At 48.9% G+C, this 23,612-nt stretch overlaps 2 protein-coding genes across 7 annotated transcripts in view; both read right to left on the bottom strand.

Annotated features, from left to right (window-relative positions):
* Positions 1 to 1,794: 1,794 nt before the first annotated feature.
* Positions 1,795 to 8,456, bottom strand: RPL26L1 (ribosomal protein L26 like 1). Of its 3 annotated transcripts, none has more exons than XM_086362196.1 (4): positions 8,412 to 8,456; positions 7,847 to 8,023; positions 2,831 to 2,971; positions 1,795 to 2,111 (listed from the first exon to the last, which is right to left on the bottom strand). In XM_086362196.1, the coding sequence occupies exons 2-4, from the start codon at positions 8,012 to 8,014 to the stop codon at positions 1,983 to 1,985; spliced, it is 438 nt and encodes a 145-aa protein (XP_086218322.1). In that variant the 5' UTR covers positions 8,015 to 8,023; positions 8,412 to 8,456; the 3' UTR covers positions 1,795 to 1,982. The 3 variants fall into 3 exon arrangements, with proteins under 3 accessions (XP_086218322.1, XP_086218323.1, XP_086218321.1); XM_086362197.1 differs by having other exon boundaries at positions 8,336 to 8,456; XM_086362195.1 differs by lacking the exon at positions 1,795 to 2,111 and having other exon boundaries at positions 2,672 to 2,971.
* A 7,530-nt stretch (positions 8,457 to 15,986) lies between these two features.
* The window catches only part of ERGIC1 (endoplasmic reticulum-golgi intermediate compartment 1), a 113,175-nt gene continuing 105,549 nt past the window's right edge, over positions 15,987 to 23,612 (bottom strand). For all 4 annotated transcript variants that reach the window (XM_086362190.1, XM_086362193.1, XM_086362194.1 and 1 more), the window contains one exon: positions 15,987 to 17,862. In XM_086362190.1, coding sequence (XP_086218316.1) covers positions 17,755 to 17,862 — 108 coding nt within the window. In that variant the 3' untranslated portion in view covers positions 15,987 to 17,754. The remainder of the gene's footprint in view (positions 17,863 to 23,612) is intronic.

Raw genomic sequence — 23,612 nt, forward strand, 5'->3', positions numbered from 1 at the left:
TTGCTGCAAACGTAAGTTCTTCTGTTCCAGACGTCTAGGCTCTTATCAGACTCTAATAAAGGGTTGCTAAGAGTAGAGGGAGGAATACCAGAGGGGGCTGATGCGGGAGCTGAATGTCCTTTGATGCACCGAGGTCTGGGTTCAAATCCTAGCTCTCTTATGCTCTCTGGGATTTGGGCAGTTAAACTAAACTCATTTTCTTCAGCAGTCAAAATGGAAAATAATGGAATCAGTCAACATGTATTAAGAAACATCAGTGTCAGATAAACCCTGTTACTCAGATCAGATCAGATCAGTCGCTCAGTCGTGTCTGACTCTGCGACCCCATGAATCGCAGCACGCCAGGCCTCCCTGTCCATCACCAGCTCCCAGAGTTCACTCAGACTCACGTCCATCGAGTCAGTGATGCCATCCAGCCATCTCAGCCTCTGTCGTCCCCTTCTCCTCCTGCCCCCAATCCCTCCCAGTATCAGAGTCTTTTCCAATGAGTCAACTCTTCGCATGAGGTGGCCGAAGTACTGGAGTTTCAGCTTTAGCATCATTCCTTCCAAAGAAATCCCAGGGCTGATCTCCTTCAGAATGGACTGATTGGATCTCCTTGCAGTCCAAGGGACTCTCAAGAGTCTTCTCCAACACCACAGTTCAAAAGCATCAATTCTTCAGCGCTCAGCCTTCTTCACAGTCCAACTCTCACATCCATACATGACCACAGGAAAAACCATAGCCTTGACTAGACGAACCTTTGTTGTTAAAGTAATGTCTCTGCTTTTGAATATGCTATCTAGGTTGGTCATAACTTTCCTTCCAAGGAGTAAGCATCTTTTAATTTCATGGCTGCAGTCACCATCTGCAGTGATTTTGGAGCCCAAAAAAATAAAGTCTGACACTGTTTCCACTGTTTCCCCATCTATTTCCCATGAAGTGGTGGGACCGGATGCCATGATCTTCATCTTCTGAATGTTGAGCTTTAAGCCAACTTTTTCACTCTCCACTTTCACTTTCATCAAGAGGCTTTTGAGTTCCTCTGAGAGCCATAAAAGGCTCAGTTTGATGTATTAATCAATAGATTGTTTACCACAGGGGCAAGGGAGGATTTTAGATGTGGCTCTGAAGCTAATCTTAAGGTATGATTAGAAGTTAGATTGGAGTCCACTGAGGACAGGAAGAGTCCCCTGTCTCCACACACTGATGCTGCGCAGCTGAGGGCCTCACGCAGCCAGATGAAGCAAAAGGTCTGGATTTCTCTGTGCTCTCGTTACATTTCATATGTTGGAAATTAATTTTTAAAGTTATGAAAACAATAGGACCAAAAAAAACACAAAAACCTGTGAACCAAGTCAAGTCTTGCCTGTAGGGCATCAGTTTCCTGAACCATCTTTAGGAGAGGGCGTTTCAGTCACACCAGATAGCACTAGCAATGTCAAGACTTGGGCCGGGCAGCCAGGTCAGGGAGCTCCACGTCCCTGGGTCGGTTAGGGTGTGGAGGAGAGGAAGCTGGCCAGAGGGCAGTGCGGCAGGCCAGAGAGGGAGTGCTGAGCGGCACTGCTCTCGGTGGGGCCTTGTGCCTGCCAGGCACAGGATGACTTCCGTTGAGCAGGGCAGACCTCTGCATCAGGAACCAGAGCACTGTCCTGTCCACCCTGTCAGCATGAGGGTCTAAGCAGCAGCAGGGCTGTCTTAATCTCACAGCTACTACTGTGCTGCTCTCTGTAGATTATGAAAGACTCCCAATGGGGAACTGAGAATTAAGATGGATTTTACCTATAAAGCAATAAATACCATTCGGAACAAGAAAACATTTCCAACTTTTATTCATAAAATTATTAATCAAAACAAAGTGGATTTATAGAACCACATAAACAATAATAACAAAACAGGAAGGAAATAAAATACTCGAGAGAGAGACATCTTGAAAAGTTTCAAAGGCCTACATGCCAGGTAAAAAACCTACAGATAAACCATGGTTGTGCAACAGGGTATATTCATTCCTGCATTTTCTCAATAAGTTCCTCCTTATATTTTCCTTTCTCTTTCCCAACCTGTCGAGATTTGGCTTTGCGTTCAAGAATTTTTTTCCGATCTTTGTCCAGTTTTAGCCTGGTGATGACCACCTGTTAGGATGAGAAAACAAATAGATCTTGATTTCTTTTTTAAGGGGAAAGGACTTAAAAGCATAATTATCTCATACAGCAGATTGTCCCTCAATGATAGCAGCTTGGGTTCCTTCTTCTGCTACCCAATCTCCAATCCCTAACTCCTGTGGGTCTAGGGACCATTTATGTAGTTTAGTGATACAAAGATTGAAGATTATACTACCAACATGGATGGTTTGTCTGTCATCCCCTGGCTGGCAAAATACATTGTTTTTAAAAATACTGCATTCCCACCAGCTACTGGGCGATATAGAGATCACACAGATGAGTGAGACACAACCATTCTGCCCTTAAAGGATCTGAAACTCTGGAGGAGAGACTCTACAGCGTATAAGCTGGGAGTTTAAGAGAGGAACAGTCAATTTCACTAGCTGGGAGTGAGGGCTGAAGGAAGAGGTGTTCTCTCTAGTCCCTCTGCACACTCCCTCGTGGGGAAGTCATGCCTGCAACACTCTTGCTACCAGCTTGCAGACGGGCTGTCACCAAGGATGACAGAGCACACAAGAGAAGAATCTGGATCCTTGATGCTGCCACTAGCCAGTGAACCAACCAAGCCTGCCTGACCTCCCTCTGAAGTCCTTATCACATCTGCCTGTGTGGGCAATACTGATGCCCAACAACTTCAGCAGGAATGCTGGGACACGCAGCCGCTGCCACTGTGTGGCCCCGGGCCATACCTTGCTGGGGTGAATGCCCACGTGGACAGTCGTGCCGTTAGCCTTCTCACGCTGCACCCGTTCAATGTAGATGACGTACTTCTTCCTATACACCTGGACTACCTTGCCAATTTGCTGACCTTTGTAGTGTCCTCGAACCACCTAAGAGAAAATACAAAACTGAATTCTCCCCATTGCTAATGCCTGAATATCACAATAAGGAAACTAATGATCAGCAACATAATGGCTAACAATGAAACTTTCTGCACAAAAAACAGATTAATCTTGGCAGTCAAATTCAGCCTTTTTTCCCCCCTCCCTGGTATAAATCTGCTCTGTGTTATTCTAAGTCAGGTGGAGGTTCTTCACCTGGATTTTTTCCTTCTCTTACCTGAACAAAACATTCCTTGAAGTAGGTCGGTCATCACACAACTAGTCCTGAGAATAAAACTAACGCAACACTGTAAATCAACTACACTTCAATTTAAAAAGAAAGAAAGAAATTATATTGACATTCTCACGTAACCATCTAAAGCCCATGTTTTCAAAAAACAATTTATGACCTAGGGAAATTTTCAAGATATGACCTTTAAAGAAAAAAGAATACAAAGCTAAAAACAGTACAGTCTGAATCTTGTGTGTATATGCTTCATACATATGGGATACACAAGATGAAAATATATCCCAATGTTATCTAATGTTATCTATCCAATGTTATCTAATGTTATATATCTAATGGTTGCCATTAGACAGGAAGTAGAATTCTTAATTTATATTAGTCCACATTTCAAGATTTCTACAGTTAATACAAACATTTTATCATCAGAAAAAAATTAAAATGTCAAATTAAAACACTGTGGGCTATTTTCACACATTAAACATCTGTTCATACTGTAATTCTACTCTAAAAATCAACTAGATTATGGTTTTCCTAAAGGCACGAGCCTATTACACAGCAGCCACATGAGCAGAGAAAATGCCACATGTAAAGAAACGGAATCTCAATACTCTCATCAAGACTACAGACAGATGTTAAAAAGGAGTCAACACACCTGTGATAACAAGTAGATTAAACACGACACCCAGTGAGGAGGCAGACGGGAAAAGACTAGGTCAATGGACTGAGAGGTGAGGGACGTGGCGAGGAGGACATCCAGAGTCCAGCTGGGCACCTGGATGTACGGGCCTGCCTTTCCCAGAGGCATGCAACGGGGTGATTCCATACACGGGGAAGGCCAACTGGGCCGGCGACAAAGACGTGAGAGTCATCCAGACATGGCAACTCAAAGCCTGAGTTTACTCAGGGAACTGCTGGTATGACACAAGGGCAGAATGTAGAAATCTAAGAAAAACCAACATTTTGGAAGGGTTTACAAGAGACTGAAGTGGCCTGAAAGAATGGGAAACCAGGCAGTTTCCCTGGTGGCTCAGGGGTGAAGAATCCGCCTGGCAACGCGAGAGACACAGGTTCAACCCCTGATGTGGGAAGATCCCACATGCCACGGAGCCATTAAGCCTGTCTGCAGCGACTACTGCGCCTGTAGGCCACCACCACTGAAGCCCGAGCTCCTGGAGTCTGCACTCTGCAACAAGAGAAGTCACCACAGTGAGGCCCACCTATGAAACCAGAGAGCAGTTCCCACTTGCCACAGCTAGAGAAAAGCCCACATAGCAATGAAGACCCAGCACAACCATAAATAAATAAATAAAAGGGAAACCAGGGAGTATTGTGTTACAGGAGCGACGAGAAGAAGGTCAGATGCTGTGGAATGGTCAAGAAGAGAAAGGATTAAGTAACAGATGACAACAAGCTGGTCACTGGTGGTCGTGGCTACAGTGCTTTTGGTGGAGCAGAGGGACGAAAGTCGTTTATGGTAAGGCTGTGAATTCACCAGAGGTAGAAAGACGAAGATGAAAAAAGCCTGGCCCAAGAAGCCTGGATCTGAAGAGGATTGGAAAGAGGACATGTGCTCTATGGGGATGTGAAGTTAAGGGATAATTTTTTATTATTTAAGAAGGGGAAACATTAATGTGTTTAAATGAACAAGTATGGAGGAAAAGGTACAGGAAGCTGTAGAGAAAGGAGATAATGGATAGAAGGATCTGAAGAGGGGAGAGGGGAGAAGAGAGTGGTGGGTGTCACATTCAGTGGCAGAGGGAACGCTTCAGATAGAAACAGGATTTATAACAGGAGAGAAGGAAGACAGGAGGGGTGGAAATGCAGGTATTAAGCCAGAGGGTGTGGAGCCAGGAGGTCTGAAGTTCCTGGATAACAGTTTTAAATCCCTCTGTAAAGTAGGAGGAAGACCCAACTACTCAGAGAAAGAGGCAGGTGAGACTTAGAAGATACCAAGAGAGAAAAGGCAGTTTTAACAAACCTAATTGGACTATTTTACTTTCCTGGCTGGAGACGTGCTTACCCCAAATGACCTCTGGAGTTAAGAGACCTGTATTCCTGGCCTGGACACTCATTTTCTATATTACTCTTTATTATTTTACCTGAGTTTCACTGTCTTCATATCTAAAAAGGAAACAGTTCATGCCCCCTTTTCTTTATCTCACGTTCCAATTCCATCCAGATTGTGCCCCTGCTGTGTGCCAGGCTTTGCACTGAGGTCAGAGAAGTTCTCTGGCCTCAGGGAGCTTGGTCTGATGAGTAGTAAAGCAGCTAACAGGTAAACATACAGATATATGATCCATGAACAGGGCACATGGGAAGATACTGAGATGGTAAGACCTGCAAAATGAGGAGTTAGGTAAAGGGGAGAAGAACACTCCAGGCAGAGGGAGCATTCTGGACAAAGACTCTGAGCATTCTAAGGACCTGAAAAGATGTGTTTGATGTACAGTGCAAGTGGGGGGCTTGTAAAATGAGATGAGGTTGGAGAATTAGGCCTGGACTGGATCACTGGAGCCTTATCAATGATTTAGATGTTACAGTTAGCACATCAAGCACCATTGATAGGTTTTAAGTAGGCTCTGATTTGCAAAGAATTTGTCTGTAGAGAATGGACTAGGGTAACAGTGGAAGCTGAAGATGCTTTGAACTAAAATGGAAATACATAAAGAAGTGTCAGATTTAAGACTTGCTTTGAACGTAAAATCAACAGGACATAGTGACAGAAGAGAGGGGTTAGGGAAAGTTAAGAATAACTTAAAGGTTTATGGTATATACAGGTGGGGAGATAGAAGCATCACTTATTGAGGTGTGAAAGATGGGAGGAGAATCAGATTTTAGAGGCAGTGGGAATGTCAGGATCTCATGCATAAGAAGCTTGAGATGTCTGTGAGATATCCAAATAAAGACGTTCAGCAGGCAGTTAGATCTTAGGTCCGTGGTCAGAAAAGTGGTTTGAACCAGGATATAAAGTAGGAAGGTGTTAGCCTAGAGCAGATATTTCAAATTCTAGGTGTAAGGATTACCACCTAGGTAGACAGTGGAGGCCAGCCAATGGAAGAGCAGGTGCAGGCCCTGAGAACTCTAGTATTCAGGGGTCACACAGAGGAGAACTAGCCAGCAATAGGGCTGAGAAGCCGGAAGTAAACTGTGAGCTTGAAGTGTCACAGAAGCCAAAAGGGAGACAATTTCAAGAGTAAGGTGATGCCACCCATGCCAAATGCTGCTGAAAAAGTCAAGGACAGTCAGACTAAGAGGGACCGTTGAATTTAGTCATAAAGAGGTTTTTGGTGGTCTCAGCCAAAAGCAGTTTCTATAAAACAAAGAATCCAGGTTTTCCAGGTCTCACAAAACTGGAGAATCTGACAACTGAAGAGCCTGCATACCCCTAAATGGTACCTACAGGCGTTTCTGCACGTCCCTGACTGGCACCTACAGGCGTTCCTGCGCGTCCCTGACTGGCACCTACAGGCGTTCCTGCGCATCCCTGACTGGCACCTACAGGTGTTCCTGCGCGTCCCTGACTGGCACCTACAGGCACTTGCAATCCCTGGTTCCAGAGCATGTCTGATGGGAAGGGTCCAGAAGAGAAGAGGCTGGACCATACTTCCAAATTATTTTTTCCACTCTATTCCTGTCACATTCTCAACCTAACTTCTCTCCTGCTTCCAACCTTTTCCTCCTCAAACCTTCCAAGTCCCCGTCCCTTACAGATACACCAAATTCCTTACTTCATTCTCTAAAATAATGGTTCTCAATTGGGGGAGGTTGTCAGGGGTGAATTTTGCTCCCCAGGGACAATACCTGGAAATACTGATAGCTCTGCTTATCCTAACTGTGAGAAGGCGCTACTGGCATCTAGTGGGGAGAAGCCAGGGATGCTGCTAAACACCCCACAGTGCACAGGAGAGCTCACCACAACAAAGCATTACCCAGCCCAAGAAGTCACCAGTGCGGAGGCCGGAAATCCGCTCTCAAATGCGAGCCCTACTGCAACAGGGACCCTGTGGATGATGTTCACCACTAGAGTTCTAGGGAACGGTGCCTGGTCTGGTAAATGCTCAATATATATTCCTTCAAGTTGTGAATATAGCTCTGCTCTATCTTACTCACCTTCACTTCCCTTCCCTACTAAACATTCTAAGCTCCAGTCAGAGAACAGACAACTTATACTTTCTCAAAATTTCACGCCTCTGATTTGCTTCCCCATTCTCCCTGCCAAATCCAGCACCATCAAACGTTCAGCTTCCACTAAACCCAATGATGCCAAAATCTTACTCTTATTCCAACACCTTCCCCTGCAAAGATCCAACGCACTTCCCCCAAGCAGTGTCTGGGAACTAGCAACCTCTGGACTAAAAAACAAAGCATTGTTTTGCTTGGCTGGCAAAGCAAAGCAAAACTTCTTAAATTTTTATTATTAAAGAATTGAGTTGGAATGCTCTACATTAAGCTGGCAGGCGCTCTCTGGTGACTCTGTGCCCCAACTCCCGTCACCTGCAGGGTCACATCATCTGCCCCGGTCCTGAGGGCGTGTGAGTCTCTTGACTCCTCCACGTCCAAGCACTGTCGACACTCTCCGGCAAAGGCAGCGCCCGAGCGCCACGCACGTGGGTAACTAGAGCCCGGGAGACAATTACCTGGACCTCGTCGTCCTTGCGGATGGGCATGGAGCGGACGTTGTACTTCTGTCGCAGCTCCTTGGAGAGTGGAGACGACATGATTTTCCTGCGCACGTGGGAGGGGGCATTGAAATGACGTTTGCGGTTTTTGCTGCGGTCCGAGGTCACGAAGGGGTTGAACTTCATCGTGTTCGTCTGCAAATAGAGACAAGGGAAGGAGCGAAGGGACGCTGGGTGGGGTACCAGGGCTTTCTCTCCATCCGGGACACTTCTCTCCATCCCCGCCCAGGGGTTCTAGGGAGGTGGCCTCGGAAGGAGACTGAGGGAGGAAAACGAAGGATATGAAGGGTCTGGGTGTTAAGACAAGCGTGGAGGGCGCATGCTGAACTAAACGGGGGTGGGCAGGGGGCGGCACTGGGGCCTTGAGGCTGAGGGACGAGCGCTCAGACTGCAAAAGAATGCACGGTTGGGGGTCACGCAGAGAGATCTCTGGGGAGGCGGGCAGACCCCCGGGCAGGCAGGATTGAGTCCAGTGGAGCGGAGGGCTTCCTGGCCGGAGAATTCACCGGCTCCACTCACTTACCGAGCGACCGCCGAGTTCAGAGGATGCGCGCGTAGGGACGGAAGTGAGGCTTCCTTGCTGCGCAAGCGCAGAAAGAAAACAATGCTCCATTCCCTTCAGAACGAAACTGAATAGCGCCCCCTGAGGCTTGGGGTGGGATCGCAGTGGCTCGTTTCCAGGGACCCTGGATGGCTTAGGCGGCTCCGGGGATCACGCCCGGAACCCCGGTGACTTGGTGCCGCCGGGGAGAAAGGGCAGATTTGTAGGGCTTGCAATAAAGCCTTGTTGATGTTCTCTTTATGTGTGTGTTGGTCGCTCAGTCGTGTCTTAATCTTTGTGACCCCATGGACTGTAGCTCACCGGGCTCCTCTGTCCGTGGGGATTCTCTAGGCAAGAATACAGGAATAAGTTGCCACGCCTTTCTCCAGGGGATCTTCCCGACCCAGGGATTGAACCTGGGTCTTCCGCATTGCGGGCAGATTTTGTATAGTCTTAGCAACCATGGAAGCCACCTGTTCTTTTTAAAGGTACATTATTAATAGTCTCTTTCCTACTCAAAACTCTTTGCCCCTGTTACCCTCCTCAGAGGTTGTTTAGGCAAATGATCGGGGTGATTATACATCGTGGTGCTTTAAATGCAATTGGCTGACTTGCTTCTTCACAATCACTGAGAAGTCTGTTCAAATGCAAATTTTCATGTTCCACTACAGCCCTACAAAATCAGACAGTATTAGGTTGGGGTCAGGGGCTCTGAATTTAGAGCAAGCGCACCAAAGACTTTGAGGTGCACCAATGTTTGAGGGACATTACAAACCAACCATTTGTCTTTTGCAAAACTTCCCCCCAGTCTTTTAGAAAAGCTGGGGTTGTAGAATGACACATGAACTCAAGTGGCTCTTCAAGTTGCTGAGCCTTGGGGAGATGCCTCCATGTTTCTGAGCCTGTTATCTGTGAAATGGGTGATCTAAAGTAGATGACTCGTTGAATTGTTAATGAAGACTAAGTGTCTTAATCCGGTTTTGTGTGTTTAGAACAGTATCTGGCACATAGCACTCAATTACAACCAGCTATTAATGGCAGCCCACTCCAGTACTCTTGCCTGGAAAATTCCATGGACGGGGGAGCCTGGTAGGCTACAGTCCATGGGGTCGCAAAGAGTCAGACACGACTGAGCGACTTCACTTCACTTTATTATTCCTAAGGGCTTCTCAGGTAGCTCAGTGGTAAAATAATCTGCCTGCCAATGTGGTTTGATCCCTGGGTCAGGAAGATTCCCCTGGAGGAGGAAATGGCAACCCATTCCAGTATTTTGCCTGGAGAATCCAGTGGACAGAGGAGCCTGGTGGGCTACAGTCCATGGGGTCGCGAAGAGTCAGATATGACTGAGCATGCAGGCAGAGAGATTAGTCCTAGAGAGCAGAGGCCTCTTTGTGGGCCTTGCTCCACAATGGCCCTAAGGGCAGGCCACACCAGAATCACACTTTGGCCATTAACTCCCAAAGACGCAAACTGTAAGCTTTCTGTGTTTGATCTAACACGTGCAGTGTGCTCGTGCCAACTGAAGCTGTGCTCACTCTCCCTTTTTAAATTCTGTGAGTCTTTAAAAACTTGGTAGCACAGCTGGGATTCTTCCGACTAGCGACCCTGCGGGTTTGGAGCCATTGCCCTGCCCGACTCACCCTGGGCCCGCCCACCCTTGCCCACCTTGTCCCCACCTCACCCTGCCTGGTCGTGCCAGAGCTCCTCCTTCCACTCCAGGTAGACAGACAGACAGACACACACACACACACAAACACACACACACACCATTATGTGTGGTGTTGGAGGTGTTAACTGATGCTGTGGTAATCATGATGCAATATGTAGGTATATCAAGTTAACACACAGTACGTCTTAAATTCAGAATGTTATAGTTCAATTATATCTCAATAAAGCTGGGGGTAAAAAGGAAGTCACTTCCAATGGGCAAGGCGGGAGCAAATGCCATTATGACTGAGTGCACATAGATGGTCATAGAGTTTTCAGAGCAGCCCTTACAGCGTTCATCAGACCCAAGCACCCAATAAGTTGTTCATTCATACATTCATTCATTCACTTGCTCAGTGGCCCCTTCTTGGCTCATTCATTGTTTCCCTATCACATTCATTCATTTACCCACACATGCATCCATTTGCTCATTAATTTATTTGCCATGTATGTGGTACCTACGTGGTGGCACAAGTTTAGGGCTAGAGCAAAGAGATATGGGAAGGAGTGAAATCTGGTCCCTGCTCCCAAGGAGAGCAGGGCCTCACTGGTAAGGGGCAACCATGTGAGGGTAGATCCTTACAACCCAAGATTATCAAGATATAGTCACCATCAACTGGAGAGGACAGCCATTTCTTCATTCCCACCCTCTGCCCTCTGCTTTAGTCATGTCTGATTCTTTTCAACCCCATGGACTGTAGCCCACCAGGCTTCCCCGTCCAAGGGATTTCCCAGGCAAGAATACTGAAGTGGGTTGCCATTTCCTCCTCCAGGGGATCTTCCCCACCCAGGGATCGAACTGGCATCTCATTTATGTCTCTTGCATTGGCCAGTAGCGCCACCTGGGAAGCCTCTGCCTCCTATGGCTCAAAAGAATTAAGGGACATCACTAGATAAAATGACAGAAGACAGAGGTTCTGCCGTTCTAACAGGATTTAATAGATTTAATAGATAGAAGGTTACTACCCTGCCACATGCCTACCTTGGAAACGCGCACAGAGACTGGCATAAAGCCCTAGGATCTAGCATAGTGCCTGGCTCAGAGGGAATGCCAGGGGAACATTTTTATGCCTCCGAGGCAGAGAGTAATGTGGTGGGGACGTGTGAGAGCCCTGGATTCTGACTGCCTGGGTTTGGATCTCCACCACTTACTGGCCTGGGAGCTTTGGGTGACATATTTAGCCTCTTGGTCACTCACTTTCCTCATCTGTCAAATGGGAATAACAACAGTCCCCACCTCCTGAGTCTGGTGTCAGGATTCCGTGAATCTTTAGCACAATGTCTGGCACAAAGTAACCACTTAACACATGGTAGAAATAATTTGCCTTTTTTTTTTTTTTTTTTTGCCACTTTATGTGGCTCATGGGATTGTAGTTCCCTGACAAGGGATCAAACCCAAGCCTTCAGCAGTTAAAGTGTGGAGTCTTAACCACTGGTCTGCCAGGAAATTCCAAGAAACTATTATTTCTTAAATGAGTGAATTATTACAGCTTGTATTAGGTTGAGCATTTACTGTCAGACATTGTGCTTTATAAACATTACCTTATTTAATTTAGTAAACAATCCTTTAAAGTGTCCCTTTTACAGGTGAGAAAACAGGTTCTGAATGAGATGGGAGCATGATTCACTATCAGATACCTAATCATTATTGCTATCTTGCAGCCAATAAGATAATGAGAATATCTACTGTTACTAACACAGGAAGGTGTCTATTACATGAGGAAAAACGCAAACTACAAAATAATGTTAACAGCATGATTCCATTTTGTTTATGGAAGAATATCACAAAAGTATTAAAAATGATGATCCCTGATTAGTGAGTGGGATTATGGGTGACTTTATTTTTAATCCTACTTTCATTCACTCTTGATCTTTAAAAAATGTATTGGGTTATAGTTTATTTACAATGTTGTGTTAGTTTCAGGTATAATGGGTGACTTTAATTTTACTTTTTTCCCTTTTTGCTCTTCTCTGCTTTTCCTCCAGTGGGGCTATGAGCATGTATTATCTGTGTAATTAAAATCATGTTGTAAGGGTTTAAAATTTTTGCTGAAGAAGATCCCCCTACGGGATTTCCCTGGTGATCCAGTAGCTAAGACTCCATGCTCCCAGTGCAGGAGGCCTGGGTTCCACCTTTGATCAGAGAACTAGATCCCGCATGATGCACCTAAAGGATCGAAGATCTAGTGTGCTACAGCTGAGATCCACCGCTGCCAAATAAACAAAAAAACCTCAGCTCTAATACAAACTATTAAAAAAAAAAAAAATCAAGTCCCCCAGTGTTCAATTGAGCTTTCCTTTGCAGGCTGTTTAAAAGGGAGAAAATAGAAAACCAAAAGTACCCTCCCACTTTCAATTCCCAGCCCCTTTAGGGGGAGGAGTCAGTTTACTCTTTCGACAGGGATTATGGGTAGAAAGGCAGACCCGCACAATCCTCCATAACCCTGGTGGCGTGCGAGCCTGGGTCTGAATGCCGGCTTCACCACGTGCTAGCTGTGTGCCCCAGATGAGTTACTAAGTTCAGTGTCCTTTAAAAAGGAGGCAGCTGCCACCTTGTAGGACTGCTGTGAGGATTAAGAAAGACAAGGCCTGAACCATTGGTAGCTATTACTATAAGAGTTGAGATAAAAATTACTCATTTTGGTCGGAATACAGTGCATGACCTCATCACACAAAACTGACGGAGGACAACTGCTGGGAGGGGCAGGGCAGGGGAGCGTCTTGGGTGAAAGTTCTCCACACAGGCCCCTCACATTGGCTTCTATCTGCTGGAGCGGCTAAGGGACCAGCTTCCTAAGAAGGGATCAGGCTTGCCAGTGGCCTGCCATTTGTTTTGGGCAAGAACCAAAAACAAGCTTGTGACGTTTAGCTATAGAACCTAACTACACAGCTGCCACTTCTAAGCCCCACGGCTTCAGCCTACTTCTCCCCAAGCTTCCCAGCACCACCCCGCCGGCAAGCAGCATGCACTCAGCACGTGAGCTCTCCTGAGCTCCTCACTGAAGCACGTCTGCGACTTCGCCTCTGCTGCAGCTGCAACACCTCCCCAGGAGAATCCACTTCTGCCGGAACCAGCACAGCCCCCAACCCATCACCTAGCCCACTCTGGGTTTGTATCATAAGCCCTGATTGAGAAGTCCTCTCCCATGAATACACTATAGTCTGCACTTGGTTAGGTAACAGAAAGAACTGGTTCAGAAATCATAAAAACGACACCAGGCACTTCCCTGGCAGTCCCGTGGTGAAGACTCCATGCTTCCACTGCAGAGGGCAATGGGTTTGATCCCTGGTTGTGGAACTAAGATCCAGCATGCCAAGCAGCTTAAACACACACACACACACACACACACACACACACACACACACACATTACCTTAAAGGTTTTTTTTCATCAATGTAAAACACATCGGCAGCCAAGACACAGTAGCAACCTAAGTGTCCATTGACAGAGGAGTGGGAAAAGATGCGGTACATATATACAATGGAATATTACTCAAATGCAGTAATGACATTTGCAGCAACATGTCCATGGATGGACCACAGACTGTCATGCTGAGTGAAGTCAGAGAACAAGAAATATCATATGATATCCCTTATATGCAGAATCTAAAAAGAAATGATACAAATGAACTTATTTACAAAACAGAAACAGACTCACAGATTTAGAGAATGAATTTATGGTTACTAGGGGATAGTTCGGAGAAGGCCCTGGTGACCCACTCCAGTCCTCTTGCCTGGAAAATCCCATGGCGGAGGAGCCTGGTGGGCTGCAGTCCATGGGGTCACTAAGGGTCGGACACGACTGAGCAACTTCCTTTCACTTTTCACTTTCGTGCATCGGAGAAGGAAATGGCAACCCACTCCAGTGTTCTTGCCTGGAGAATCCCAGGGACAGGGGAGCCTGGTGGGCTGCCGTCTATGCGGTCGCACAGAGTCGGACACGACTGAAGCAACTTGGCAGCAGCAGGGGATAGTTAGGGTGTTTGGGATGACATGTACACACTGCTATATTTAAAATGGACAACCAACAAGGAATTACTGTGTAGCACAGGGAACCCTGCTCAACATTGAGGCCTGGACAGGAGGGAAGTTTGGGGGATAATGGATACATGTATACATATGGCAGAGTCGCTCTGCTGTGCTAAAACTGTCACAAGATTGTTAACTGGCCGTGTGTTAGTTGCTCAGTCGTGTCCGACTCTTCACAACCCCATGGACTGTAGCCCAAGAGGCTCCTTTGTCCTTGGGACTTCCCAGGCAAGAATACTGGAGTGGGTTGCCATTCCCTTCTCCAGGGGATCTTCCCGACCCAGGGATCGAACCCAGGTCTCCTGCATTGCAGGCAGATTCTTTACCATCTGAGCCACCAGGAAAGCCCCAATATAAAATAAAAAGCTAAAAATAACACAAAACATTGGGCCCATCTTTTGACTCTAAGCAAAGCTTTTCACTGAGCTTTGCATTTCCTCTGTTGGATTTCTCCTTTATCCTCCTTTTGTAAACTACGTCCTTACAAAAACCAATCCCAGGGTTCCAGGTTTCATTTTCTTTACCGTGGAATACGAATTTACAGATTTTCAATGTGGATGCAGAATCCTCAAGGACTGTCCTCCCCCAACCCTTTTCAGTCATCTTCTTCACATTGAATTTGGTGGGGTCTTTTCTGGGGGGGAGAGGGTAGTTGCACGACCCCTGAAGTAGGAGCATGGAGTCCTAACCACTTGACTGCCAGGGTATTCCCTGAGTTCAGAGGCATTTTGAGGAGGGGGTGGCAACTCACCTTTGCCAGATCTCTCCAAAGTATTCAACTTAGTTTTCCTCGATCCTTTCATTTTTTGATTGTATTTCACTGGTTAACTAAGTCACATCACTACAGCACAAAGCCCAACTGGCACAAACAGGTTTGGGAACACATCTCTGTCTGTGTGTACACTTGGTCGTGTCTGACTCTTTGCAGCCATGGACTATAGCCCGCCAGGCTCCTCTGTCTGTGGAATTTTTCAGGCAAGAATACTACAGTGAGTTGCCATTTCCTACTCCAGGGCATCTTCTTGAACCAGGGATCGAACCTGCATCTCTTGAGACCCCTGCACTGGCGGCCGATTCTTTACCACTAGTGCCATCTGGGAAGCCCATACCTCTGACTACCGGTGGGCATATACTCCTGGTCACTAGCTTTGAGTGTCACAATAACTCAAATGTCACACAGAGTGTTAAAGAGAGAATAGAGAGGGTCAGTGAAGAGTCTCTTGCAGACTGGTGTGCTCTCACACTCATCTCTGATATGTTCATCCATGTCCGTGCAGAGAAGGCTTTGAAGCACTGGGCAGCGGAAGGGCAAATGCCCATGCAAGTCCCTTTTTTACAGCTGGTGAGGGGTCTCCCTTACTTGATCTGGGAATACCTACGTGGAACAAGTACTGTTTTTGAAAATTTACCATGTACCACTCCCTGCATACATGAGCTCGTTCTGATCCAGTATAATTTATTTGCACAAACTATAGATTTAATTTCTGCAACAGTGCCTTGAGGTTAAGGACCTGAACTGAGGCTATGCAACTGGAAAGTAAGTAGATCAGGTTAACACAGCGTAGTAAATCAAGCTCAAATACCTCAATAAAATAAATTTTTCAAAAAAAGAAGAGGAAAGAAAGTAGCCGATTGCGGAACATTCTGTAGGGATTCAATAAAGGAAGATTGAATCCAAGGGTTCCTGACTTTCTGATCATGCTCACAGATATTCCCCATATTTCCCAGCTTCTCTCCTCTAGAATGAAATTCCATTCTGACTACGATCCCAGGCTCCGGGCTACCCAACCATAAGCAAGTCAAAAGTAACACACAGCAATGTTTCTGAAAATCAGCCTTTTAATCTATTTGAACCCAATGAGTGGGGAAAGAACTAAAACATTTTTTTTCCCTTGAGATTTTCCTTATGAGTCAGAGGTGTCTCTTCCATAGGAAACTGACATCCCCTATGTCCTCAAGGATTTTTTTTTTTTAATGCATCAACGTGGGATTTCAATTCACGTGCATGCCACACACTTCCCCACCCTGCCCTGCCCACTCTGCACAGGCACACATATTCACACACCCAAGGGACTCCTTTTGTAATGGGGGAAGTGAATGCAAAAAAAAAAAAATCCATCTGAGTGGCCACAGATACCAGAAATAACCAAATACAGTTTACACTTACTTCCATCAACTCAAATGCAAAGGGAAGCTTCTCTAATTGGAATCTAGAGCCAAAAATCACAAAAGGCAGAGACTTGAACCATCCATAGAGATAATTTAAAAATGCCTTCTACTGGACACTCCCCTTAATTACAAAAGTATGCAAACAATCTTGATATAAATGGAAAACAGTGGGCAGCTCTCTCACTGGGACAGAGGGGCATACCTAAAATTCCCTGGGTGGGATTCGTGCCTGGACCATGGCCCCTCCCTTCCAGGACTAAAGGGGAAGCAGAAGGGGGAGCAGTGGGGTGGGGGCCCACCCAGGAGCCAATGAGGAAACAGTGGAGCCACCCCAGGAACCAGGACTGAGTTGCTGTGTGGCCAGCTAATGGGGAGCTCGGTGGGGCAGGCGGGCCACAGCTGGGTTCAGAGAGGTCCAAGCACTGTGCACCCTTGGGAGCCCAAGGTGGACGTGCTAAGATGGGAGACGGGCTGGTCCACTTGGCTTCTCCCACCTAAGGCTTTGAGATGGCTGGCAGCCGTCTGGGAAAGGCCAAGACGTGATTACTTTAGGGTCGCAGAAAATGATGCTTCCCATCTGGACATCGATGTACAAACCATGTCTAGTCCTCAAAGGATGACTTCCCAGTCACAGCCTGCCCCTCCACCAAGCCATGCTGGGGCCACACAGCATGGGGGCTGAGGCACGTTGGCAGGGGGTGCAGAGGAACGAGATGAAGAGAGGAAGGGGAAGTCGCCAAGCGCCCAGTGACCAGTGGGCAGACTTGAGTCTATGCAGGCTGCTGCCCTGCCACTGGGCTTCTGCTTCTGGGTAGGAAAGGAAAGGCATGGGAGAGAGGGCCTTGAGGCCTGGGCTCTAGGTCAGGCAGGAAGGGATGGAGCAGAGGCAAGGGCTCCATCTACAGCGCCACATTTCAGGGCCCTGCCTGGGAAGTACCGTACTTTGTTGAAGGAGCCAGGTGGGAGGTGCCCTTGGGCAGCCGTGTCCAGAACCTGGAGCCCAGGTCTGCAGGCTGCCTGCCCAGGAGAGAACCCAAGTGGCCAGTGGGACCAAATCATGAGGGCTGCGAGATTGTCAAAGCCTGGCTGCGAGCTGATCGGCATGGGTCTGGGCTTCCCCCCAACAGGGAAGGGACTGCACCTCTCCCAGGAGTGTGTCCCCAAGCTGTCCTGGCCTTGTCTCTGGTCTTGGGGCTCCTCAGGGAAAGAAACGGGTGCCCCAACTTCAGGCAGTGTAATTTATCTAAAATTAAACTTGGGGAAAAGAGGTAGCGTCGAACCCAGGAGCCACCCCCTCCCTCCCCTCACCCCCACTTTGGGACACAGCCAGGTTTTGGGCCAGACAGAGGGCAGGAGGAGACGGGGTGCAGGGCAGGGCTGGTGGTCTCCCAGGTCCTTGGCCGTGGGGCCGGGCAGGTCATCAATGCATCTTGCCCAGCTGGATCTTCTTCCAGGCCTCCGAGGCTGTAAAGATACACGAGTCCAGAATGCCGGCCACAGTGAAGGTCCCACCAATGATGGCACAGATCTGAAAGTGGGGGGAATGGTCAGAGGTCAGTGGGGAAGGGAGCAATGGCCAGACCTCCCTAAATCACAAAATGAAGAGCTCAGCAAGTACTGACGCTCTGACCCGTTATGTCCACCCCGTGGTAACCAGTGGGATGTGGAACACATCCAGGGCTCAAGTAAAAACAATAATAAAAATAATTATTGGACTTCCCTGGTGGCCCAGTGGTTAAGAATCTGCCTTCCTTGCAATGTGGGGGTTCAATCCCTGGTCAGGGAACTAGATGCCACACGCAGCAACTAAAACCCAGAACAGCCAAATAAATAATTAAAAAAAAAAAAAACTGCTGTCATAAGGGGCTGGTTATGAATGTCACCTGTATGTCTGTACTTCCTCAATTTACATAGTAAGGTAAGAACTACAGCAAAGCAGACAGCACTCACACACACTTCTGTGCCAGGCCTGGAATGCTGATGTGCCCACCTCGCTGAACCCCCAGCCAGCTCTAGAGGGAAGGACTACTCTTACAACCACAGTGCAGCCGCGGAGACTGAGGCGCAGGGCCACTCAGTCACTCGCCCAATGACACAGCATTTAGTGGCTGAAAAGTGAAAGTCACAAGTATTAGTCGCTCGGTTGTGTACAACTCCTTTTGTGACCCCACGGACTGTAGTCCTCCAGGCTCCTCTGTCCGTGGGATTCTCCCGGCAAGAATACTGGAGTGGGTTGCCATGCCCTCCTCCAGGGGATCTCCCCGACCTAGGGCTTGAACCCCGGTCTCCTGCATGGCAGGCAGATTCTTTACCATCTGAACCAAACTGGAGTTCAAAACATGGCCCTTGGCTGCTTCCCAGGTATGAACAGCCCACCTCACAGAATTACTCACTTTGCTTTGAATTTGACAGGACTCCTACTTGTGACGCATCAACATAATGCTACATTCTCCTCAAAATGTTCCGGCTTACCTATGAGTGCTTTCTGGGGCTATCAAAGAAACCAAAGTGCCTAAAAGATTTGTAAGGAAACTTTAAATGTACTTTTTCCCTAAAGACATACTTAAATCATTCATAAAAACCAATGTTACCCACCACGCCGTATGCCCTGGAGGGAGGCACCTCTTCTCTCATGTACCCATTGGGTCCAGAGAGGGAAAGAGTTTGTCCAAGGTCACATAGCAACGGTATGCCAGAGCCGAGTCTCTGCCTCCTGAGCTCTCACTTCTCCCCCCATGCCACATTTAAGCAGGGAAATGACCACGGGGCTCAGGAGAAGCCATGCTGGGCTGCCCTGCAGGCCCCTGGCGCTGAGCACTGGAGGATTCTGGGAGACAGCAGCGCCTTCCTGGGTCCTCGGTGTCACGTGGACGAGGCCAGGAGACACAGTGGAGGCAAGAGGCAAGTGTGCATCGCACCAGCATTTATTTTTGAAATTATATTTCCACCAGATGAGCTAAGCGGAGGCCTGTGAGGCCCAGACAGACAGAGCGGGTCTGTATGGATGAGCTGTAAGTAAGCAGCTGGCATTCCAGTAATAACAGCCCCAGAAACCGGAGCAGCCCCCCAGGGAGAGAGGAGGATGGGGGTGCTGGGGGGATTATTATGAAGTGTTTTCAGCGGGCAAGGCCTCTCCCCGCCCGCCTCAGAGCATGACGCAGGGCCCCTTTTCAAGGAAGATGACGGCAGGGAAGCTGGGTTATTTCGGTAGAGTGGATCAGATGATGGGCAATTTTATACCACAAAAAGCTTTTAGAGCTTGGATCAGAGGATAGGAAAATGTGACTTAAGTGCGATGGAGCAAATAATAAAAAAATAAAAAATAACCACACACACATATCTATATTCATCTGCACACTCTGGAGCCTGTGTGTGTGATGATTCACACACACCTGGCACCCAGACTGAGCTGCTTTCACGGGGCTGGCCCAGAGCAGAGACAACACGTGCACCGAGGCACGGGAGCAAACGCAGAGCTGGGGGAAACTGAGGCCTGGGAGCGCGGCAGGCTCTGTGGGCATCCACTGCTGCTGCAGCCCTGTGCCCCATTACCCTGCGTGCACTCAGGCGCTGGCCACCAGTCAACTGAGGGGGACCTCTGGCGTCTTCAGGGGGACGGTCCTCAGGGGCTGAGAGGATCTAGCCGCTGCCTGACGTGGCCACCGCCCCCCGCTTTCCTCATTCTGCCTCTGGTCTGCTGGAGCGCCCCACCTCCGCACATCCACAGGGGGTGAGGTGAGGCAGGGGTCATGAGGAGAGGGTCTTGGGGTGCTCCCAGGCTGAAGGGCTCCCTGGACTTCAACAGATGGTGGCCACAGAAAGCCCCAGCACCAGGAGCCTGCCACGTCTGCACTCGTCCTAGAGGGTGGTCAGGCGTGGCCGTGACCCTCATCCCCAGGAGGTCTCTATGTCTGAAATGCAAATGTGGCCATGAGGCTGCACCAGATGGTTTGTCTGCCTTCAAACTTGGGCCCTCCCTTGCTGGTGGTAAGATGACGGCTTCACCAGACCTGGCTGATGGTTGAGGGGAATGACCAACCACACATGTTAGCAGGCGGATCCAGCTCCTGAGATAAAGGCCTCATGGAAGGGAGCATGGTGACTTGGCATCTCCCTAACCAAGGAGCGGGGACAGGGCCCAAGATGAACACGAAGGAAAACGAAGCGAATCATGTCCACGACACTCATTCCCCTGCCTGCTGCTCTGCAGAGCTGGGAGAGCCGGGCCTCTGAGTGCGGAGTCTGGGAGGCGTGAGCCTCCTCACGGTACACGGCCAAGGTGGGGAGATAAGGACTGAGGAGCCCGCAGCAGCCTTCCTGGCTGTGGCAGCGGGAAGAGCTTGGCCTTTGGAAGCCGAGTTGTCTCGTGGCTGTCACCTTTTAACTCGGCACGAGAACGCCTTCCCAGGCCCCAGTTTTTTGATCTGCAAAATGGGCAAAGCACTCCTACTTTGCCAATGATTGTATTGTAGGCAATGCCTCTGGAATGCCTAGCACTTAGTAGGTGCTCAGTAAATGGGACCTCATCTCACCTTCCAATTGACTGGAAGGCTCTGACCTTGTTGCTAAGATCTGAGATTTTTCTAAGCCTGCTGCTGCTGCTGCTAAGTCACGTCAGTCGTGTCCGACTGTGCGACCCAGTCTAAGAAGAACAACATATAAAATATCACTTATTCCCCAGAGCAGGTCTTTGGGGCTAAATTTCCATTCTCTACCTGACTCTTTAAGCAAAGGACAAGGCAATTTATGGAAGGACAGGGCGGTGAGGATGTCCCAGGTACTGCAGGCAGGTTCTTTATAGTTGCTCAGGTCCCAAGCCCTCTGAAGGTCCATTCTACAGATGCAAACAGGTTTGCAAGAAGCATATGTCACAAAGAACACGCCTGGAGGCAAAGCACCGCAGACCACAGAGCCTGTTTCCAGGCCTGGGCCAGGCAAGGAGCGCCCCTTAACTCCCCACGCCCTACCCCAACTCTACGGCTTAAAGCTCGCTGTCCTGAACGCCCCAGGGAGAGAAGTCAGCAGAAGAGCTGGAGCTACATAGGCTCAGGACATGTTCACTGAATCAAGGAGGGAGTGAGAGAGAAGGAGCAGAGGAGGAGTGAGAGAACGAATGAATAAATCAATGTCCCAAGGAGAGGAGGAGGAGGACTCCATGGCCCAGGCAGGGGGCAAAGAAAACTTGCTCTTCCCGGTGTGGGCCAGGGGCTGGTGGGTGGGGGAACAGACTCAGGATGTTGGAGGCCGCTCCTACTGCTCCCTGAGCCTCAGTTTCCTAATTTTTACAAACAGGAAGGCTGATCCCCATCCCTTCCCATGTCAGGACTGCTATGCGCTTGCCTGTGTCACACACCCCCCCTTGACTGCCTGTTCCCTTGGCCTCCTGCATCTCCCACCTTTAGGCAGGGGAACAACCTCGGGGGTGGGGGTAGGGAAGGGGAGAGTGGGGCTGCTGAACTGGGAGTGGCCACCCCAGCAGGCACACGCGAGCCCGCTCTGGTCAGCAGGCCCGCTCCGGTCAGCAGGCCCACTCCAGAAATGGAGACGAGGACAGTTCAGTACGGAGGCCCCAGTGAGTCTGGGAGATGCACGCTCCTTTGCTTCCATCAGAAGCCATCCATAATGCCCCTCTGTTCTCAGGCTGACGCTTCCTCCCTGTGGCTCCCCCAGCTGCCCGCCCTTCCACTGTGGGGAGAATGAAGTCAGCTCGTCTACCTTAAGAAGAAGGAGCGTGTGTGTTCCCTTGACATTTTATTCATGGCTCTTGATGCCTTATAATATGAAGAGGACACGTTCCAACCACACTGGCTGGTGGCCTGAATCCCTCTGTTGTTCCACCAGGCTCCGGAGTCAGCATTCCTGGGGGCAGCTCCCAGCTCTGCAACCCTGGCTGGGAAAGCCAGTGGACTCCCAGAGCCTCAGTTTCTCTCATCTGTGAACGGGGTCCACTAGGAGGCTCTGTCCAGCTGCCTGATGTACCACTGGAAGTGCCTGGGAACCGTTCGTTCATTTTGCTCCTACAGGCAGCCCAGCTTGCAGGGCTCGGGGAAAAGGCACAGTCTGAGGAAATAAATAATGAATCAGAGTCCCATCAAATGCTGGCGGCGGCAGTCAGGCTGGAGCCTCAGATGAGAACACCGAGGCTGTGGCTGAGAGAGGTGGGGGCTGTCGCGGAAGGGAAGCTGATGACTGGAGCTGGGAGAGGTGGGAGTAGAGGCGGGGAGGAGAGGGTGTGGTGATCTCCAGCCATGGGGTCATGCCTGCCGAACCTCCCACTTGCGCCCCTTATTCCAGGGGGCTGGGGGGAGAGAGTGGAGCCCTTTCCTTGCCATTTTTACAGTGGCTGCAGCTGCAAAATACCCAGCACCCTGGAGACTTCCCTGGCAGTCCAGTGGTTAAGACTCGGGGCTTCCAAAGCAGGGGGTGTGGATTCAAGCCCGGGTCAGGGAACTAAGATCCCACACGTCATGTGCTAAAGCCAAAAACACAAGAACCCCAAACCCTCCCCGTCACTGCCCCCTCTGTTCAGCACCTACTATGTGCCAGCGCCGAGACTGCACTTTTCCTCTGCTTTCCCACCCCATCGTGGCAAGTGGTGGGGCAAACGGGCTGAGTGCCTTTTCATAGTGAGGAAACAGAGGCTCCGAGACGGAATGACTTGCCCACAGTCACACAGCTATACCCAGTGGGCAAGCGGGAGGAACACCCAGGTCTGGGAGGCTACAGGGGGCCTGCTTTTCTTCAGTTCTCCCACCTGCTTCTCCCTGACCTGAAGGCTCCCCTCAGTCCTCATCTGCACGTACAGATGGCTTTCTTTTTTTTTTAATGGATGGTTTCTTTCTATTTTGTTTTCTCAGCTCTGTTAAGTCTTACATATCAGATATCCTGAGGTAAGAAGTCTCTGTCAGGGAAGTTCATGAAGAAGCTGTGGGGCTGTAAAAATAAGTGTGGTTTATACAACGTAGCCCATGCCATTCTAATACTCCTTCCTTGTGTCAGAACCTGCCCTAGAAAATAAGTGCCAGGCGCTTCTGTTCCAGACCCAGCTGGAGCAATTAGGGCCTGGTGCACAACCTTCTGGAAGAACGAACTTGGCTCAAATGCCCGGAAGGACCCGAACTGAAGGTTTTGTTTTTGTTTTTTAACCCATTTCCAGACCTGAATAACCTAGCTAATTTGGGGTTCTGCTCTGCTCCTCAGGTAACGGAAACTCTCTTGTGGGCCAAGGCGTGTGCCCTCCCCGTGTTGGCTCGCTGTTTCACACCGCCTCATAACTCG

This window comes from Bos grunniens, chromosome 20, assembly GCF_055505025.1.
Source record: "Bos grunniens cultivar Pamir isolate PY7600 chromosome 20, Bosgru_T2T1.0, whole genome shotgun sequence".
Lineage (NCBI taxonomy): Eukaryota > Metazoa > Chordata > Mammalia > Artiodactyla > Bovidae > Bos > Bos grunniens.